This window comes from Chaetura pelagica, unplaced genomic scaffold (assembly GCF_000747805.2).
Source record: "Chaetura pelagica isolate M959 unplaced genomic scaffold, ChaPel_1.0 scaffold121, whole genome shotgun sequence".
Lineage (NCBI taxonomy): Eukaryota > Metazoa > Chordata > Aves > Apodiformes > Apodidae > Chaetura > Chaetura pelagica.
The window spans coordinates 240178-259097 of NW_009954546.1; the positions used below are offsets into that span (position 1 = coordinate 240178).

An 18920-nucleotide genomic window follows, 5' to 3' on the forward strand; every position below is an offset into this window, starting at 1 on the left:
TAGGGAAACTGTAGCAGTTTCCCCTAAAAGCAGATCAAAGTCTCCTGAGTTTGGAGGTAGGCTGGAAGGAGGCTAAAGGGTGGTGGTCTAACAACAGAGTTGTGGAGTTTTAACCTTTGCCAGTTCTGGACCCTCAGGTGAGATGGGGAGAGTCCAGCAGGAGTTAAATGGCAACGACTTAAGCCGCAGGGAGAGAAGAAGCTCAAAAATCACAGTAGGTCCTGCATCTGGAAGCTAAGGAATACAAGTTCCATGACAGTTTTCCTCCAGCAGATACCAGATTTTTACATTAAGAAACATGTCTCTGGAAAACCAGTTGGACATTAAAGATCATCTCTTTCAGTTCCTTAATGCAGAACTAATGAAGAGCTTTTTCATATCTCACATACCACAATTCAATCCCACTACCTGCTTATAATTATTTAATGATTTTATTATTAGAAATTGTCCATTGACTTATTCAGTCTTGATTGCTGCCTTGATCTGATCATTATGTTGTGTCATTCTGTATGAGTCATGTATATAACAGTAATTGGACATCACTGACATGTTTGCATAATTCTGTATTTGCTTTCTGGTGCTTGTAATAAAGTCTGTAAAGAACACTTGCTTATTCCTTCAGCTCATAATGAAGCCACATACCCCAGATGCAAGGTATTTAATCTAGGATATTTGAGGGAATTCTGGCTTTGTCTTCATGTTCCTGCATTTGCCGTGACATGCATTTTTCATTAAAGGTCTAAGATGCATTGACTGAGAAGCAAACCTGCTCTAGGGTAGGACTAAGCTGATCTCAGGGCTTTCAATTCCACCACTAAAAGGAGAAAAATATGGGAGGAAAAGGTAGGAGGAATGGCTAAGGAATGGACCCCTATTTGGAATGCTGCTTCTTGTTTTAAGTTTCAAAGGGGGTCAAAGCTGAATGTTTTTTTCTGTCATCTAATGAGTCTCTTTTTTGAGATTTCAAAATATTTTTTTCTTTGCATTGGAACCCCTGCCATTTTGTCCCTGCAACAAAGAGAATTGTGGCCATTTGTCTGAGACTTCGGAGTTGTAGCCATGACCATGTTGCCTGACACTCATCTGTCAGGGTCACATCATCTTCCTGATGCACATATGCAAGATCAAAGGCAAAACTGAGACTATAAAAGCTATTCTTTTAATCAAACTGTGCCGTGCTCCACTGCAGCCTGGTAAGATGTCCTCAGGGGTGATGTCCTCAGGTATTGCTGTGTTTAAGTCCCCACCCTGCCAAGCTTTCACACCCCTTTCACAGCGTGAATACTTCAATCCCTGCATTTTCTGTCCAGTGATAAGTAAATAATTTACAAAAAGTGGAAGGCCTCTAAAACTTAGAGAGACTAATTCATTGGGATGGTTTCCCCAGATATGGGGGCAGGAGCTCAGCTTTGGGGTGTGGAGCAGGGCAGAATGTGCACATGTACTTGCTGCAGCCTAGAAGAGACAGGTGCAGGGGTTTAATTTCTTCCAGCCTTCTGTTTTGTTTGTTTGTTTTAGCATAAGTTCCTCAATCAAGGAGAACTTCATTGAAGCTGAAATCTTCTAAAGGAAAATCCAGCAAACCACCATTTTACTCTTCCTAAAGCTGAAATGTTCCTTTTACTGACAAATGTCTTGTTGAGAGTGTTAGTCCTATCAACTCCTTGATCTTACTTTTCTCTTTTCCATTTTACAGATCCACTTTGTCAAGGTGTTGCAATGCCCCTGCCTTTCTCTTCACCACCCAGAAAAACACCCCTTTGGGAACTAAACTGAAATATGAAGTGGATACTAGTGGGATCTTCCATATCAACCAAGAGATCTTCAAGATGTTCCCAAAGGTGCCTCATGCCTCTGTCCATTTGCAGTCAGCTTCACTCTACTTGCTGCATTAGATGCTATCCTATAGCCAAGCATTTGTCAGTTGGCTGCTTGACATTTCTATAAGCTTCATTGCTTATGCTTTGAAAATGTTTAATTTTGCATATGATATAGTAGCTGATTATCCTATTTTCTAGTAGTCATCTGATACCTATATATAAGTACACACACACACATATATGTATACATTCACTTATATTTTCCTGCAAAGTATTGCTGATCTAGCAGTGAAGTAGCTAATTAAATAACTTAAGAAAGCTAAATAGAAGGCATTTACTGATCAGAAGTACTAAAAAGTACTTATATACAGTAAGTCCAACATTTGGGTTAGATCTGCTCTTTTAGGGTCATGATTTTTTTATAATTCATATTCACAATGACTAGCTACTTTAACACTTTTTTTCCTGTTTTTGTCTTCTCTGTGAGCAGGCTGTAGAATTTTTCTTTTTTTTTTTTTTTTTTTTTTTTTTATCACAAAGATTCTTTAAAACGTTTTCAGTAAAGAATCCTTGACCTGAGGGTCACTCAAAGTTATAAGCAGTGGGCAATTCCCATTGCACATGGGGAGTGATGTGCAGAAATGGGCTCATGTGAATCCTGGGTTATTGTGGGGTTCACCTCATGAATTTAGAATGGCATATTTGGAGGGGATAACTAAAATTTATCCCTTTAAGAAAAGTAACCAACTTAAGTCCTTAGATTTGTGTCCTTAACATTGTTCTTCAGGATCTGAACACTTTTGATCTGTTTGTTTTCTGAACACGACTAAGAGGAAGGGTAGTGCTGCTACCTAAATGTGCACAAGGGGAACTGGGGCAGAGCAGGGGAAAAACTCAGATCCAGGAAAGCACTTTGTCATCTAGACATACAGGAAGAGTGGGTACACCTAAATCTAGAAGTGTATAATCCTCAAAACCCTGCCTGATTGCACAGGCAATGCTTATGCTTTTGCTGGGAGTGTCCTGTAGCTGCTGTTTTATGTATCCAGGGATGCCCTGAGGATGCTTCCAAGGTGCTCCCACATGCCAAAGTGACTTTGGGAGCAGCTTTGTGGCCAAAGCCACCCCCTGCCTTGGAGCATGGCAAGTGTAGGAGATAAAGGCAAATGCAGGAGACACAGGGCTGAAAGCACAGGAGCAAGACTGTAAGGGCAAGAGCCTTGTGCTGAGTGTGGAGACTTGGCTTCTGATCCCCACTTTCAGGACTGCCAAGGCATTTTGTGTTAAGGAATTGCTGGATAAAGCACGGACAACTCTACAACGCCCCTGCTAGACAGCTGCTGTTTTCTCAGCCAGGTGTAACTGCATGCCCTTCTGCCTCATGGCATACCAGTGCCGTGGACAGATCCTGCCTGGGAACAATCACCTAGAAATGTCATGCCACCACCGCGCCGCTCTGTAGTTTGCAGTATGAAGTTATTGATAAAATATGTATGTACCCAAACGAGCACTCTCATACTTATATAAGCACATTTCTGCATATTTATGAGGTGTAGCTTGGGCTTGGTTCTGCTTCACAACCCCCTCACCCTCACAGCCCAGTTCTGTTCTCAGAGACATGATTTTCACTCTCTCCTGCTCCAGCAGCAGCTGGATGTCTGCCTGTGGAGACAGAGCTTTGCCTGAAGATTGTGGAATGGTGTGTCCTACACCAGTCTAGAAAGGTGCCTGACTGAAGGTTCTAGGCCCTGCTGGTAGCACAAGCAGTAATGATATTAGTGTAGTTAGTGGAAGCAAGCACTAAGATTTGGGCTAGGTTCTGATTCATCACTGTAATGTGCTGCCTGATTTGGAGAGACTTGCAGGGCTTTACTGGCTGCTCTGGGACTGTGTGTGCAGACTTCCCTGAAGCAGGACATCAGAGCCTGTGGAAGGAGAGGTTTGCAGGCAGCTGAGAAGGCAATGCCTGGGGTAGGATAACTTCATGGATCATGCCCTCATGTGGGAATCAGAAGGGACAGCAAGCATCCTCCACCCTGCCCAGAGTCCTTCAGCTGACTCATTTAAATCAGTTCAGTGGAGTACTCACACACCAGGAATGCAGCCTGTGTTTTGAGGGATTGTCCTCTGTGGGAGTGCTGCAGCCCTTTCTCCAGCCAGATTCAGGAGTACCAAACCCAGCGCATTTGCATTGTACATGGACAGCAATAGAGATGCTGAGAAGTCACCTCTCTTGGTCGTTATTTCTCCATCCTCCTTCTTACCTTGTTGTGTTTCCAGGACATTTCTCAGCAAGAACAGACCACTGGCACAGTTTTAGGCAACAAAAGACTCTTTTCACAGAAACAGAAGCTTTTCTAATCTTGTCCTTTCTCTGCTCTAAAGACCTGTATTTAGACCTCTGACAAGGTGCCTAATTAGTTGTCGTGGCTATTATTGTATTTCTAATTCAGGAGGACATAATTTCTAATTTAGTGAGTAACTCCTGCCACCTTTTCTGCTGGACTGCTGGACCATGAAGAGAAGCAGCCACACCACCTCACCCAGCCATCTCAGTCAGGTGGCTTTAGAGTCCCGGCACCAGGATTATTGGTTCCCTAGGGAAAGGGAACTGTGGTTCCCTGATGGAAAGCCATGACCAAGAACTAGTCAAAATGCAACTTAAACACACCAAAGAAGTGCCCAGGGCATTTCTTACTGCATCTACAATGTAACATGGCCTCAGCAGACCAGAGACACTGGCCCTTCCAAGCCTGCTGAATTGGTACCTAAGCAACTGTGTTAATTATTTTCCCCTGTCAGTCACTTTCTTCTATTGACTCAAGTATTTTGTTGAGTTTTCCAGAGTGGAGACTGTGTCTGTTTGTCTGTAAAGCACTTAGCACAGTGAGCTTTTCCATGGCCTGTTGTCCTTTAGTCCCATGCAGCTGCAGATGTTCCACTGACACAAGGATTTCCCCTCCTCCTTCAAACACAGGGAATGAGAATAGGGAGGGGGTCAACCCTTTGAATTACAGACTTTAATATGCATGGGCTGTAATGTCTCTGATTCAAAGCTGCCTGCCACAATGCAATACATCTGTGCTGGAATGGAAACACAGTCCTTTTAGAATAAAGTTCACTACACTAACTACCATATTTCAGAAATTTTATTTCACTAAGCCAGCACCTCAAATTCTAATTCAGCAAAGGTCCTGGTGGCACAGACGTGGCCCATAACTTGAACATGGGGAGCTCTAAGCATTGAGTAACGTGACATGCCCAAGTCATGGATGTGAATAAGAGCTTATGTTTGACCATGTATCCCAGTAGAAAACTCCTCTGGATCTGGGAAGTGAATAAATCCTTTAGTGTGAGGGTGGTGAGATGCTGGCCCAGGTTGCCCAGAGAAGCTGTGGCTGCCCCATCCCTGGCAGTGTTGAAGGGCAGGTTGGATGGGGCTTGGAGCAGCCTGGGCTGGTGGGAGGTGTCCCTGCCCATGCAGGGGGTTGGAACTGGATGATCTTGAAGGTCCCTTCCCACTCAAACCAGTCTGGGATTCTATGATTCTATGTTTCTGAAATTACTTATTCCATTATTAAGTCTGGGCAAAACCAGGTTATTGCTTTTTGTCCCTGTGGCTTAGTCCCCCCTCCTAATTGCACAGACAGCAATCCCATCCATTTACATGCACCAGGGGAATATTGCAGGCCAGAACCAGCATCAGCTTCCTGTGATTAAGCGCATCTGCAGCAACGTGCATTAAGAAAATAAAAAGGAAAGAGTAAAAACAGGACTTGTTGCCTCCGTGTCTTGGGATATTCAGCCATTTCCTTGCTGTGATCTTGCAGGATATGCCATACCACCGCTCCCAGTTTAAGAAATGTGCCGTGGTTGGGAATGGAGGAATTCTGAAGAACAGCAGATGTGGCCGGGAGATCGACAGCGCAGACTTCGTGTTCCGGTAACCACCACAGCTCTGCTTTTCCCTTTGCCTGTCTTAATGGCATGTAAAGGATTGCAAAGCTATTCTCTCTCACCTGGAAATGTGGGATTTGACAAACTGGCCAAATCAAGCTTGCTTCTTGCACAGGAAGTGATGTTTTTTTTAAAAAAACAAACACACCACCATATATTTATTTAAAAATGATGCTTTGAAAAGTTGTTTCTTCCTAACTCCCTGAGGTCAATCACTGGCTTTCTTTTGGCAAAGTTTTATGTCCTCTTCCAGGGCATTGTGGATTTATCCTTCTGTGGGCAGCTGCCCATGAGCAGTAACCTATGAATGTGGCCATGATTTTCCAGGGCAGTTCTGGACCTGAGGCAGAACCTCTATTGTGTGTCAAGCAGCTTGGCCAGATGTTAATATCTCCATGCTGTGCAGCTGGGATGCCTCAGAGGTGTGTTTCCCAAGTGGCACAGAGCTCAAGTGTTGCAATAATCAATGGAGTGGGGTTGAGCTGGAGGCCTGAAGCCAACAGTGTGCCCCAGGGGTCAGTGCTGGGTCCAGTCCTGTTCAATGTCTTCGTCAATGACCTGGGTGAGGGGACAGAGTTTATCCTCAGCAAGTTAATTGATGATACCAAGCTGGGAGGGGTGGTGACACACCAGAGGGGCTGTGCTGACATCCAGGGTGACCTGGACAGGCTGGAGAGCTGGGCAGAGAGGAACCTAATGAGGTTCAACAAGGGCAAGTGGAGGGTCCTGCATCTGGGGAGGAAGAACCCCAAGCACCCACAGAGGTTAGGGGTGGACCTCCTGGAGACCAGTTCTGAGGGGAAGGACCTGGGAGTCCTGGTAGACAATAAATGATCCATGAGCCAGCAAAGTGCTCTTGTTCCAAGAGGACCAGTGGAATCCTGGGGTGCATAAGGAAGAGTGTGGCCAGGAGGTGGAGGGAGGTCATTCTGCCCCTCTACTCCTCCTGGTGAGGCCACAGCTGGAGAACTGGGACCAGTTTTGGGCTCCCCAGTTCAGGAGAGACAGGGAACTGCTGGAGAGAGTCCAGGGGAGAGTGACAAAGATGATGGGGGGATTGGAGCATCTCTCTTATGAGGAAAGGCTGAGAGAGCTGGGACTGTTCAGCCTGGAGAGGAGAAGGCTGAGGGGAGACCCGATCAATGCCTACAAGTATTTCAGGGTGGGTGCAGGAGGATGGAGCCAGACTCTGCTCAGTAGTTCCCAGGGACAGGACGAGGGGCAACGGGCACAAGCTGGAACATGGGAAGTAACACTGAAATAAGAGGAGAAACTTCTTTGCTGTGAGGGTGACAGAGCCCTGGGACAGGCTGCCCAGGGAGGCTGTGGAGTCTCCTTCTCTGGAGATGTTCAAAACCCCCCTGGATGCAGCCCTGAGGAATGTGCTCCAGGGGATCCTGCTTTCGTGGGGAAGTTGGGCTGGATGATCTCTAGAGCTCTCTTCCAACTTTGACAATTGTGTGTGACTCCAGGGTGTGCAGTGACACCTGAATAACTCTGAAGGTTGAGTGTCTTCCTGCTGTGCTCCCCACCCCATCTGGAGTTGTCCAGGTTTTGCATAGGCTGGGTTGTCCCACGACTTGTGTCCCAGGACTTTAGCAGCACTTTTATAATCCTTAATATAGATGGGAAAGATGTTTTTATTATTCATATGCATGACTAATCCCTCTCTGAATCCTGTTAAGCTCTTTGCCTGGGTCATGGCATATGACAGCTAACTCACAGATGTATGACCTGTTCTATAGAAAAGAAAAACCTTTTTACTCCTCTTGGCCTATTTTCTGACCCTGGGTACATTGCTGTCAGTTTAGAATAACTGTGCATAAATCAATTAATTTCTCTGATTTCATACCAGCAAAAAATAGATCAGATTTGCACTCATTGCATTCTTAATTTAATTTGGCATAAAATGAGAAATAAAATTTTACGGTTCCTACCTTCACTATTCCTTGTTTTCAGGCCCCTGTGTCTGCCTCTTGTGCCCACTTTATAGAAAACTATTGTCTTAGTTTTAATCCATGAAACAGTCCAGGCTTCACATAATTTGCTTCTTAAAAGCCTTGTATGCCCCATATGCATTAAATAATTATTGTAGATTCCCTTCTATTATGTTGGATCACAGCTACCAGTGTGGTTGAAAGGAGTGGTACCTGTTCCACATGGAGATGACAAGCTGTTGAGTGACAGTGAAAATATGTGCAGCAAATACTGTTTATGCATAAGAACTACCAGTGAAGGTGCCTTTTTAACACTCTCACTCTTCCTAGAACCTAAACTGATTCAAAGAGCAGACCAGATCACTACAGAACTGAGAAGCTGGGTTGCTTTTGCTACCAGTATTTGATTAAATAAAAAGCTTAAGTATAACTGGATTATGTATAAATGCATCCAGTACTTGTAGAAAAGAAACCCCAGGTTCCTGATCTTCAGAACATGTGGGACTAGTGTTATGCACAAAGATGTGCAGTTGTTTAAGAGCTGAAGGTCTGCTGAGATAATTTTTAACATAAAGCCTGCGTTTAAGGTCAGGTCTGAGCATATTGACTTCCCAGTCTAGCACCAGTTCACCCAGCTGCCAGGAATCACCATCTTGGTCACCAAGGAAATAATTCTTTACCATGTTTCAGAAACTGCCAGGGGAGCACTGCTTGCATTCAGTCATACCTTCAAGACACCTGGGAAGATCTTGTGCTGTCAGGAACCTTCTGTCCAGGAGGGTGCAACCAGGATTTTTCTATGAAATTAATTCTGATAGCAGTTAACTATAGTACATTACAACATGTAAAATACACACACGACTTGCATTTTCTAGTTGTTACTGTCTATCTCCATCTACTGGCCAGAGAAGAGATCTGTGATGAAACTTGGGGTGCATTTGGAGATGGGACTGTTCTTTTTGCAGGGATGAATTCTTAGGATCTTATGGCAAAAGTACAGTTTATGCAGATTGTAGAATTTTTATGAGGAATTGCCACTTTCAAGGAATTCAGTCTCTCTTAATCCTGGTGGGAGTTCAAAAATGTTGAAGCTTAAATTTGGAAACCTTTTTCAACTATAATCTAATGAGCACAGTCCCCAGTGCTGGGTGGAACTGAGGATGCTAAGGGACTCCAGAAGGACACTGGATGACCTAGCAGGGCAAAGTTCAGGAAACAACATTGCCTAAGAGAAGGATGAAAGGCTAAAAGAGAAGGATAATGGCTAAAAAAAGTCTCTGACCTGATGAAGAGAAGGTAGATGCAAACTTCCTGAGTCTGAGAAGGACTATCTAGGATTTTTGTACATTCCTCTGCCCCCCCCCCCACCATGTCCTCTTACCTTCCATACCTTCAAAGTTTTCTCCTATTTAGCTCAGATCTACAGAAATATGGAGGGATTTGGGAATTAGGCACAGCAGTATTTTTGAACCGTGGGGATCTTAGTAGTGATGGCTTTTATTGTGGCTTGTAGGTCAGTTTTCAAAACGTCTGTATTTCAGATATCTAACTCCAGATTAAACTGTGTGTAAAACCAGTAGCAAGGCCGCCCATGTTGCCTCTGGTAACACATGCTGAAGCCTTTTTTGTAGCTGGGTTTCCTATTGGATGAGAAGCTTGTTTCAGTAACTTTAGCATCTCTTGAGGGATGCTCTAAATTTTGTGAGAGGATGAATCTAGATCAAGGCCAAGGTGAGCGGGGGCTGGGCAAAGTCAAGGTTTTCAGATCTTCACAAGTTTGCTCCTAATAGCTTTGACATTCTCTGATGAATCTGTAGAGTCAGAATTGCTGCTCTTACACTGTGCTGAGAGTTAGGTATAAAGGGAAGCAGAAAGTTTTGGATTATTTAGGACTGAGCTGCTTTGTCCCTTGTGGATCATTTTCCATAAATTCTCTCGAGTAAAAACCAAGGCATGTTAAAGGCAATGTTATAGGTATAGTTCCTGTATTAATTACTGAATACAGCTCAGCTGATGCTGAGGTAGTTCCAGATTTTATAGGTTGGCTGTCCTTGGAGCTTCATCCCATTTCTTGTCCTAAACCGCTAGAGTAAATAAACTTGCTATTATGGAAAGAAAATGAGTGAACATTGGCTACATCTTCAAGAAGGGGTCAGCTCTGACAGACTCAGGGAAGACGAGAGGTCTTCATGCAGCCCCTAGGAACTTGTTACTTTAATGCCCAGTTTGGGCATCAGCACGTTTAATGCAATTTAAAAATCTCAACCTGTTTCTATGTTTGTTGCTTGGGAGAAATCCTTATATCAGTTTTGCTTTCTAGTCCCCAAAAGGTACAATGAGTTTTTAAACTTTCTTACTACTTTCTTTCCCTTATAGATGCAATTTGCCTCCTATATCTGAGAAATACTTCATGGATGTTGGGGTGAAGACGGATGTTGTGACTGTCAATCCCAGTATAATTACTGAGAGGTCATTTCTGGTTTTTTTTTCTATTTTCAGGCCACAGCTGGAGAACTGGGACCAGTTTTGGGCTCCCCAGTTCAGGAGAGACAGGGAACTGCTGGAGAGAGTCCAGGGGAGAGTGACAAAGATGATGGGGGGATTGGAGCATCTCTCTTATGAGGAAAGGCTGAGAGAGCTGGGACTGTTCAGCCTGGAGAGGAGAAGGCTGAGGGGAGACCCGATCAATGCCTACAAGTATTTCAGGGTGGGTGCAGGAGGATGGAGCCAGACTCTGCTCAGTAGTTCCCAGGGACAGGACGAGGGGCAACGGGCACAAGCTGGAACATGGGAAGTAACACTGAAATAAGAGGAGAAACTTCTTTGCTGTGAGGGTGACAGAGCCCTGGGACAGGCTGCCCAGGGAGGCTGTGGAGTCTCCTTCTCTGGAGATGTTCAAAACCCCCCTGGATGCAGCCCTGAGGAATGTGCTCCAGGGGATCCTGCTTTCGTGGGGAAGTTGGGCTGGATGATCTCTAGAGCTCTCTTCCAACTTTGACAATTGTGTGTGACTCCAGGGTGTGCAGTGACACCTGAATAACTCTGAAGGTTGAGTGTCTTCCTGCTGTGCTCCCCACCCCATCTGGAGTTGTCCAGGTTTTGCATAGGCTGGGTTGTCCCACGACTTGTGTCCCAGGACTTTAGCAGCACTTTTATAATCCTTAATATAGATGGGAAAGATGTTTTTATTATTCATATGCATGACTAATCCCTCTCTGAATCCTGTTAAGCTCTTTGCCTGGGTCATGGCATATGACAGCTAACTCACAGATGTATGACCTGTTCTATAGAAAAGAAAAACCTTTTTACTCCTCTTGGCCTATTTTCTGACCCTGGGTACATTGCTGTCAGTTTAGAATAACTGTGCATAAATCAATTAATTTCTCTGATTTCATACCAGCAAAAAATAGATCAGATTTGCACTCATTGCATTCTTAATTTAATTTGGCATAAAATGAGAAATAAAATTTTACGGTTCCTACCTTCACTATTCCTTGTTTTCAGGCCCCTGTGTCTGCCTCTTGTGCCCACTTTATAGAAAACTATTGTCTTAGTTTTAATCCATGAAACAGTCCAGGCTTCACATAATTTGCTTCTTAAAAGCCTTGTATGCCCCATATGCATTAAATAATTATTGTAGATTCCCTTCTATTATGTTGGATCACAGCTACCAGTGTGGTTGAAAGGAGTGGTACCTGTTCCACATGGAGATGACAAGCTGTTGAGTGACAGTGAAAATATGTGCAGCAAATACTGTTTATGCATAAGAACTACCAGTGAAGGTGCCTTTTTAACACTCTCACTCTTCCTAGAACCTAAACTGATTCAAAGAGCAGACCAGATCACTACAGAACTGAGAAGCTGGGTTGCTTTTGCTACCAGTATTTGATTAAATAAAAAGCTTAAGTATAACTGGATTATGTATAAATGCATCCAGTACTTGTAGAAAAGAAACCCCAGGTTCCTGATCTTCAGAACATGTGGGACTAGTGTTATGCACAAAGATGTGCAGTTGTTTAAGAGCTGAAGGTCTGCTGAGATAATTTTTAACATAAAGCCTGCGTTTAAGGTCAGGTCTGAGCATATTGACTTCCCAGTCTAGCACCAGTTCACCCAGCTGCCAGGAATCACCATCTTGGTCACCAAGGAAATAATTCTTTACCATGTTTCAGAAACTGCCAGGGGAGCACTGCTTGCATTCAGTCATACCTTCAAGACACCTGGGAAGATCTTGTGCTGTCAGGAACCTTCTGTCCAGGAGGGTGCAACCAGGATTTTTCTATGAAATTAATTCTGATAGCAGTTAACTATAGTACATTACAACATGTAAAATACACACACGACTTGCATTTTCTAGTTGTTACTGTCTATCTCCATCTACTGGCCAGAGAAGAGATCTGTGATGAAACTTGGGGTGCATTTGGAGATGGGACTGTTCTTTTTGCAGGGATGAATTCTTAGGATCTTATGGCAAAAGTACAGTTTATGCAGATTGTAGAATTTTTATGAGGAATTGCCACTTTCAAGGAATTCAGTCTCTCTTAATCCTGGTGGGAGTTCAAAAATGTTGAAGCTTAAATTTGGAAACCTTTTTCAACTATAATCTAATGAGCACAGTCCCCAGTGCTGGGTGGAACTGAGGATGCTAAGGGACTCCAGAAGGACACTGGATGACCTAGCAGGGCAAAGTTCAGGAAACAACATTGCCTAAGAGAAGGATGAAAGGCTAAAAGAGAAGGATAATGGCTAAAAAAAGTCTCTGACCTGATGAAGAGAAGGTAGATGCAAACTTCCTGAGTCTGAGAAGGACTATCTAGGATTTTTGTACATTCCTCTGCCCCCCCCCCCACCATGTCCTCTTACCTTCCATACCTTCAAAGTTTTCTCCTATTTAGCTCAGATCTACAGAAATATGGAGGGATTTGGGAATTAGGCACAGCAGTATTTTTGAACCGTGGGGATCTTAGTAGTGATGGCTTTTATTGTGGCTTGTAGGTCAGTTTTCAAAACGTCTGTATTTCAGATATCTAACTCCAGATTAAACTGTGTGTAAAACCAGTAGCAAGGCCGCCCATGTTGCCTCTGGTAACACATGCTGAAGCCTTTTTTGTAGCTGGGTTTCCTATTGGATGAGAAGCTTGTTTCAGTAACTTTAGCATCTCTTGAGGGATGCTCTAAATTTTGTGAGAGGATGAATCTAGATCAAGGCCAAGGTGAGCGGGGGCTGGGCAAAGTCAAGGTTTTCAGATCTTCACAAGTTTGCTCCTAATAGCTTTGACATTCTCTGATGAATCTGTAGAGTCAGAATTGCTGCTCTTACACTGTGCTGAGAGTTAGGTATAAAGGGAAGCAGAAAGTTTTGGATTATTTAGGACTGAGCTGCTTTGTCCCTTGTGGATCATTTTCCATAAATTCTCTCGAGTAAAAACCAAGGCATGTTAAAGGCAATGTTATAGGTATAGTTCCTGTATTAATTACTGAATACAGCTCAGCTGATGCTGAGGTAGTTCCAGATTTTATAGGTTGGCTGTCCTTGGAGCTTCATCCCATTTCTTGTCCTAAACCGCTAGAGTAAATAAACTTGCTATTATGGAAAGAAAATGAGTGAACATTGGCTACATCTTCAAGAAGGGGTCAGCTCTGACAGACTCAGGGAAGACGAGAGGTCTTCATGCAGCCCCTAGGAACTTGTTACTTTAATGCCCAGTTTGGGCATCAGCACGTTTAATGCAATTTAAAAATCTCAACCTGTTTCTATGTTTGTTGCTTGGGAGAAATCCTTATATCAGTTTTGCTTTCTAGTCCCCAAAAGGTACAATGAGTTTTTAAACTTTCTTACTACTTTCTTTCCCTTATAGATGCAATTTGCCTCCTATATCTGAGAAATACTTCATGGATGTTGGGGTGAAGACGGATGTTGTGACTGTCAATCCCAGTATAATTACTGAGAGGTCATTTCTGGTTTTTTTTTCTATTTTCATCTCTACTAGTTTTCCAAATCTACCTTTCACTGAGTTCCAATTGTTACACAGATTTCCCCCCCCCCAGTATTACTTTAAACTGACACTATGAGTCATAATTTCATGCTCAAAGGAAGTTATCTAGCATATGGAACCTGTAACAACTTATAGAAATGTGTTAAACACTTTGACTGGCACATTGGTGATAGAAAGCTAGAATTAATGAACAGCAGAGCTTTCCTTCCCCTGGAAGTCTTGTGCCATGCTTCCAAGCCCCAGCCAAATGCCTAAGAAACATTTAGGGTGGAAGCAACTGAATCCGACCCTAAATTCTAAAATATAGTAGCACACATTATCATGTTTTTAAAGAAATGTCAGTTAAACTTTTTAGCCAGGATTGACTGAGCAATTTTAATTTTAAATTGGTTAGTACCTTCATGCCACCTGGCTGAGAGGTTTGGGACCATGGGGATAATCATCACTTTCCTTTCATGCTGGGGAAGACGTTTCTTTTCTCAAGCAACGTAAAATAATTTTCTTGCATTGTGGATTTCTTTTTAAATGTTACAGTGAGACATTTTAGAGATATTTTTGCTCTGCTTTGGCATTTGCCACTTTTTTTATATAGCTCTACCCTGCATAACAAACTACAGAGCCAGCCAAACCCTGGAAAAAATTGCATAGTACTTGTAACAAAATGCAAAGTGAGACATTGTCAGAAATGTTTGCAAAGTTTGCCCACAGTATTGCCAAAAGAGGGGAGAAGATGTATTATTTTATTTTATTTTTATCCCCTGTGTTTTTGCCCTACACTTTGTGCTGATGCTTCAGGTACTGATCTAAACATATTCCTGTCGTGAACCGGAACATCATTTAAACGCTGCCTCCATCAGACACGTTTCAGGAAAGGGGGTTTCTTCTGTTTCTTCTTCTTTCTGTTGGGGGTTTCTTCCCTGCCGGATCTGACCCTCACATCCTTTCCCCCTCCGGCAGGTTCCATAAGCTGGAGAAATGGAGGAAACCCTTCTACAACGTCCTCCAGGTCTACGAGAACGCCTCCGTGCTGCTGCCAGCTTTCTACAACACCCGCAACACGGACGTTTCCATCCGGGTCAAATATGTCCTGGATGACTTTGAATCCCAGCAAGCTGTTTATTACTTTCACCCCCAGTATCTCATCAACGTCTCCCGCTACTGGCTCGGCCTGGGGGTGCGGGCCAAGCGGATCAGCACGGGGCTGATCCTGGTGACTGCTGCCCTGGAGCTCTGTGAAGAGGTCCACCTTTTTGGCTTCTGGGCCTTCCCCATGAACCCCTCAGGGATTTTTATAACTCACCACTATTACGACAATGTGAAACCTCGCCCTGGTTTTCATGCTATGCCCTCAGAAATTTTCAACTTCCTCCACATGCACAGCAAGGGGATCCTACGGGTTCATACAGGGACCTGTAGCTGCTGTTGACAGGGGCACTTCTTCCTCTGGCACAAAAGTGTGGCAGGAAGCTGATGCCTCTGTGTGGTGTGGGAAGTTTTATTACACCCCGAGATTATGCAATAATTGTTTGATATCAGTTTCCTCAAGGCATTGCACCCCATAGGATCCCAGCATTTTTCCTGCTAGCAGTTTGGGTCCATAACAGTGTAGGAGAAGCAAAACTCCTCTCTCCCAGGGTATACACTGCCTTGGAAACCAAGTCAGATTAGAGGCACATTTCCAATAGGTTTAGGGGTAAACAGAGCACATTAGTATAGTTATAATTTCACTACAAAGAAAAGCACCAAACTTTTGAGGAGAATCAGTGATGGAGATTTTTAGCATAGACTTTACATCCATTGCTGAATCAAGTACCTTGAGGCATTGCCTGATTTTATTGAAAGCACTGTTCTCATGTATTTGGGGTTTTGAAAATACTCTCTAGCATTATACTTTTAAGGGGAATTATGTAAGTTGAGCTCTTTGTTCTGTGTAATCACAAAGTATTGGGGAAAAACAGCAGACTGATGTGATAGGAATAAAGAAGGTCACTCAGTGAAATTTTTCAGCCAGGATAGAAGCTCCTATTCAGAGCAGCAGCTAACTGTGCTGATTATATTGTGCAATTATTTTAGAGTTTCTTTCTTCTTCATTCTTGTGTTTTCTATTTCTGATCCCCTCTGCTGATTATGTTTTCTTTCTCATTGTCTGTAAGGCTTTCCCACTAGCTAATGCCTGAGCAATGTGTGTGCTTTCTCCTGCAGTGACCATCTCAGCTTCAGATTGGAGTCCTTACTGAAGAAACATGCTCCTTCACACTTCTGCAAGTTGTTCTTGGGCTGAATGGCAAGGGGACTACCATAGTTATATTTTCTGACTTGATTATTTTGGTTCAAATACCACAGCATGAGATAGGAAAAAAAAGAAATTTGATCTTTTATTTTTATTAAAGACTTGGTAAGAGTATCTGAATGCTGGTTCACAGTTGTGCAGGCTGAGTTAAAGGCTTTCAGGTATCTGTGATAAGTACTGGTAGGAAATGAAGTTAAATTACAGTGAAGATACTTTATTACTTGGATTATTATGCTTATTTTAAAATTACGTATCTCAAGATGTCATGTGTCTTAACATGGCATTTTTATGTGTAGAGAATGTTGTTAGGAGAGTAAAAGGGCTGGTGTATTCTTTGAAACGTTACCAATGTAACTCTGTCAGTTAGTCCAAGCTTAATTTTTCCCTGATACAGTTAAACTGGCAAAATCCTAATGTAGAAAAGATGCCACATGTGGCTGGAGCTTATTTTGGCTGCTGATTTGTGGTTTGGTAGGGTGGTGGTATATGCCCTTTCAAACTGGTAAGTCTGTGCACACAGGAGGGTCAGGTTTGCTGTATCAGTTCTGCTGGCATAGTTAAAAATGAAGAGTTTACTTACATACCTTGTTAGTCTGAAGCACTTGGGCTGTTGTTGCCCAGTGTCTTGTCTTGTCTTACTTAAATTACAAGATCTTTGATCAAGGATTTGGTGTGTAAAGTGCTAGTTCTGTATGCGGGATACTTTTCTCTTAGGAGAGGATTTAAATGCAAATCTCAAGTTGGACTTTGGTTTTGTAATGCATGAATGCACAAAGCTTCTTCTAAAAGCCTCTTAGTGATGCTCGGAGCTGTGGAAGTTGCTCACACAACTGATAAAATGCTCTAGAAGGATGTGAAGCACGATGGTCAAAAGTCCCTACTGACCAGCAATGGCCTGGACGGTGTGTGAGAGTGTTCTTTCCTTAACTTCACACTAGACTCCAGAGGTCTTTTGACTTTTGACTGCAATATCCTTGATAAAGATGTCAGAGCTCAGCTGGAAAATACCAGCCAGGGGTAGGTGAAGGACCTGTGCTTAAGCTTTATGTATTTGTGGTGTTGTGCTTGGAGTCAGACTGTGTGTTAGTGAGCACCACCTTGTATCAGCTAGCTGCAACATATGCAGCACACTAAGAATGATCTTGTAGATGAGATTTTTTCCTTGATTTAATATGCAAAAGAGATCTTTGTCTTTGCTGTGTTTTGTAAATTTCTGTGTTAAGGGCTTTGACAATGAAGTGCTGTAATGAAAGTGCTATTTAGAGAGCAATGTAACCCTGTGGGTTGGCCATCTTGCTGTGCATTAAGCTTTAGGATAACAGGAATGACACTGAAGCTGGTACCTAGAGACCTTACTCTTTGTTCTGCCTGAGTATGGGACTAGTAGTGACTTCAGTATTGCTTTGCTGCTGCTTTTCTAAGGTCACCTTCTTTAACAGGGGATTTTTCTTTACTGTGGTAACAGAAGCAAACAAAAGCATCTGGTGGTGGTAGGTGACAGGTTGGACTTGCTGATCTCAGAGGTCTTTTCCAGCCTCAATAATTCTGTGATTCTGTGTTGCAAAGATACTTCTGAAAAAGATGGGAAAGCACTTGAGAAGCATCCATATGTTGGGAAGAAATGGTGCAAAACCCCTCTTTGTAATTATGAAAAATACTTTTGGACATTTTTTGGACACAGAAAAGGATAAGTAAAACTGTAATTACAGTTAACTAATTACAGAGTCACAGACATTTCCTTTCCTTTGTTTGCTTCATATAAATGAGTGAAGTAAATTCACCTAGAATACACTGTAATAAGTGCAGATTTACTGTGTTTAGATTTTGATCAGTTATAAATCTATAGCTACTATATTTTTTTAATGAGTTAAAAATGTGTCTGCAGGATACTTGCACGTATGCACCAAAGGCCCAATCTTGCCACATTTGTCTGAAAGGAGCCCCATTTAACTGGATGGGTGTTTTATTTCTGTAGGGACTGCAGAAACCGGCCCAGACGTGTCTGTGCAGGTGGCCATGGTGTATAGTTAGATATGAGAAGTGATCTGCAAGCCAGAAAGATACTTCAATATATATAAAACAGTCCTTGAGAAGACATACATGTTGCAACATGTTTACTTTCTGGTTAATTTTTCAGGTTGTGCTCAAATAATGATTGAGAGCAGGAGCTTTCAGAGATATTTTTTTTTGGCCTCCCTACCTTGCACAGGGTGCTGGAAAATCAGATTCCTGCCCCTGTGGGGCTGAGTGGAAATGCTGTGGTGGTGGCTTGCTGGAGCAGGATCAGGGGATGGATCCAACCTGCTGCCCTGTTCTCCACAGGTAGCAAATTAATCCTGCCCAGGAGATTTCAGCTGTGTGAGGTCACTCCCTGTGCTGTGTCACTGTGGGGTGGGTGAGCCAGCATTGACCAGCCTGAGCTTCTGCCATCCTGCTTACACGGACAAAGAGAAGGGCTGTTGCAGAAAGGACTCTCCTTGTTTTCTGCCATCATTCTTTTGTATACTGAGCATAAGAAAATACTCTTTTAGGCATTAAGAATTTGTTTAAGGGTGAGGCAATTTTGTTCCCTCTTCTCCCATGCGGTCAAAGCTCCCAAGTGTCCAACCTGAACATTCTCTGAACAGTGGGATACTTGAGTGATAAGAAGTGGCTGCCAGGAAGCCTGGTATGTGTGCTGCACAGTGCTAGGATGTGCACAGCATGTCGTGCTGCCCCCAGAAAAGGCTGCAGGACCCTCAGAAACCCTCTGATACAAAAGTCTGATCTGTCCAAGAGGAAATGCTGTCAGCTGTCTCGTCCCTGAGCTCAAGCTGCAATCTCAGCTCTGTTGCTGAGGTTATGAAATCTGCAACAGGGAGAGAGAAAAATTATAATATTAACGTTTAATCCCCAACTCCATATTATTTCAGAGAATCTT

At 43.1% G+C, this 18920-nt stretch overlaps 1 protein-coding gene across 1 annotated transcript in view; it reads left to right on the forward strand.

Moving 5' to 3' along the window:
* The window catches only part of ST8SIA5 (ST8 alpha-N-acetyl-neuraminide alpha-2,8-sialyltransferase 5), a 46315-nt gene extending 30974 nt beyond the window's left edge, over positions 1 to 15341 (forward strand). The window contains exons 4-7 of the mRNA XM_010005021.1: positions 1697 to 1841; positions 5651 to 5763; positions 10091 to 10183; positions 14668 to 15341. Coding sequence (XP_010003323.1) covers positions 1697 to 1841; positions 5651 to 5763; positions 10091 to 10183; positions 14668 to 15136 — 820 coding nt within the window. The 3' untranslated portion in view covers positions 15137 to 15341. The remainder of the gene's footprint in view (positions 1 to 1696; positions 1842 to 5650; positions 5764 to 10090; positions 10184 to 14667) is intronic.
* The last annotated feature ends 3579 nt before the right edge of the window (positions 15342 to 18920 follow it).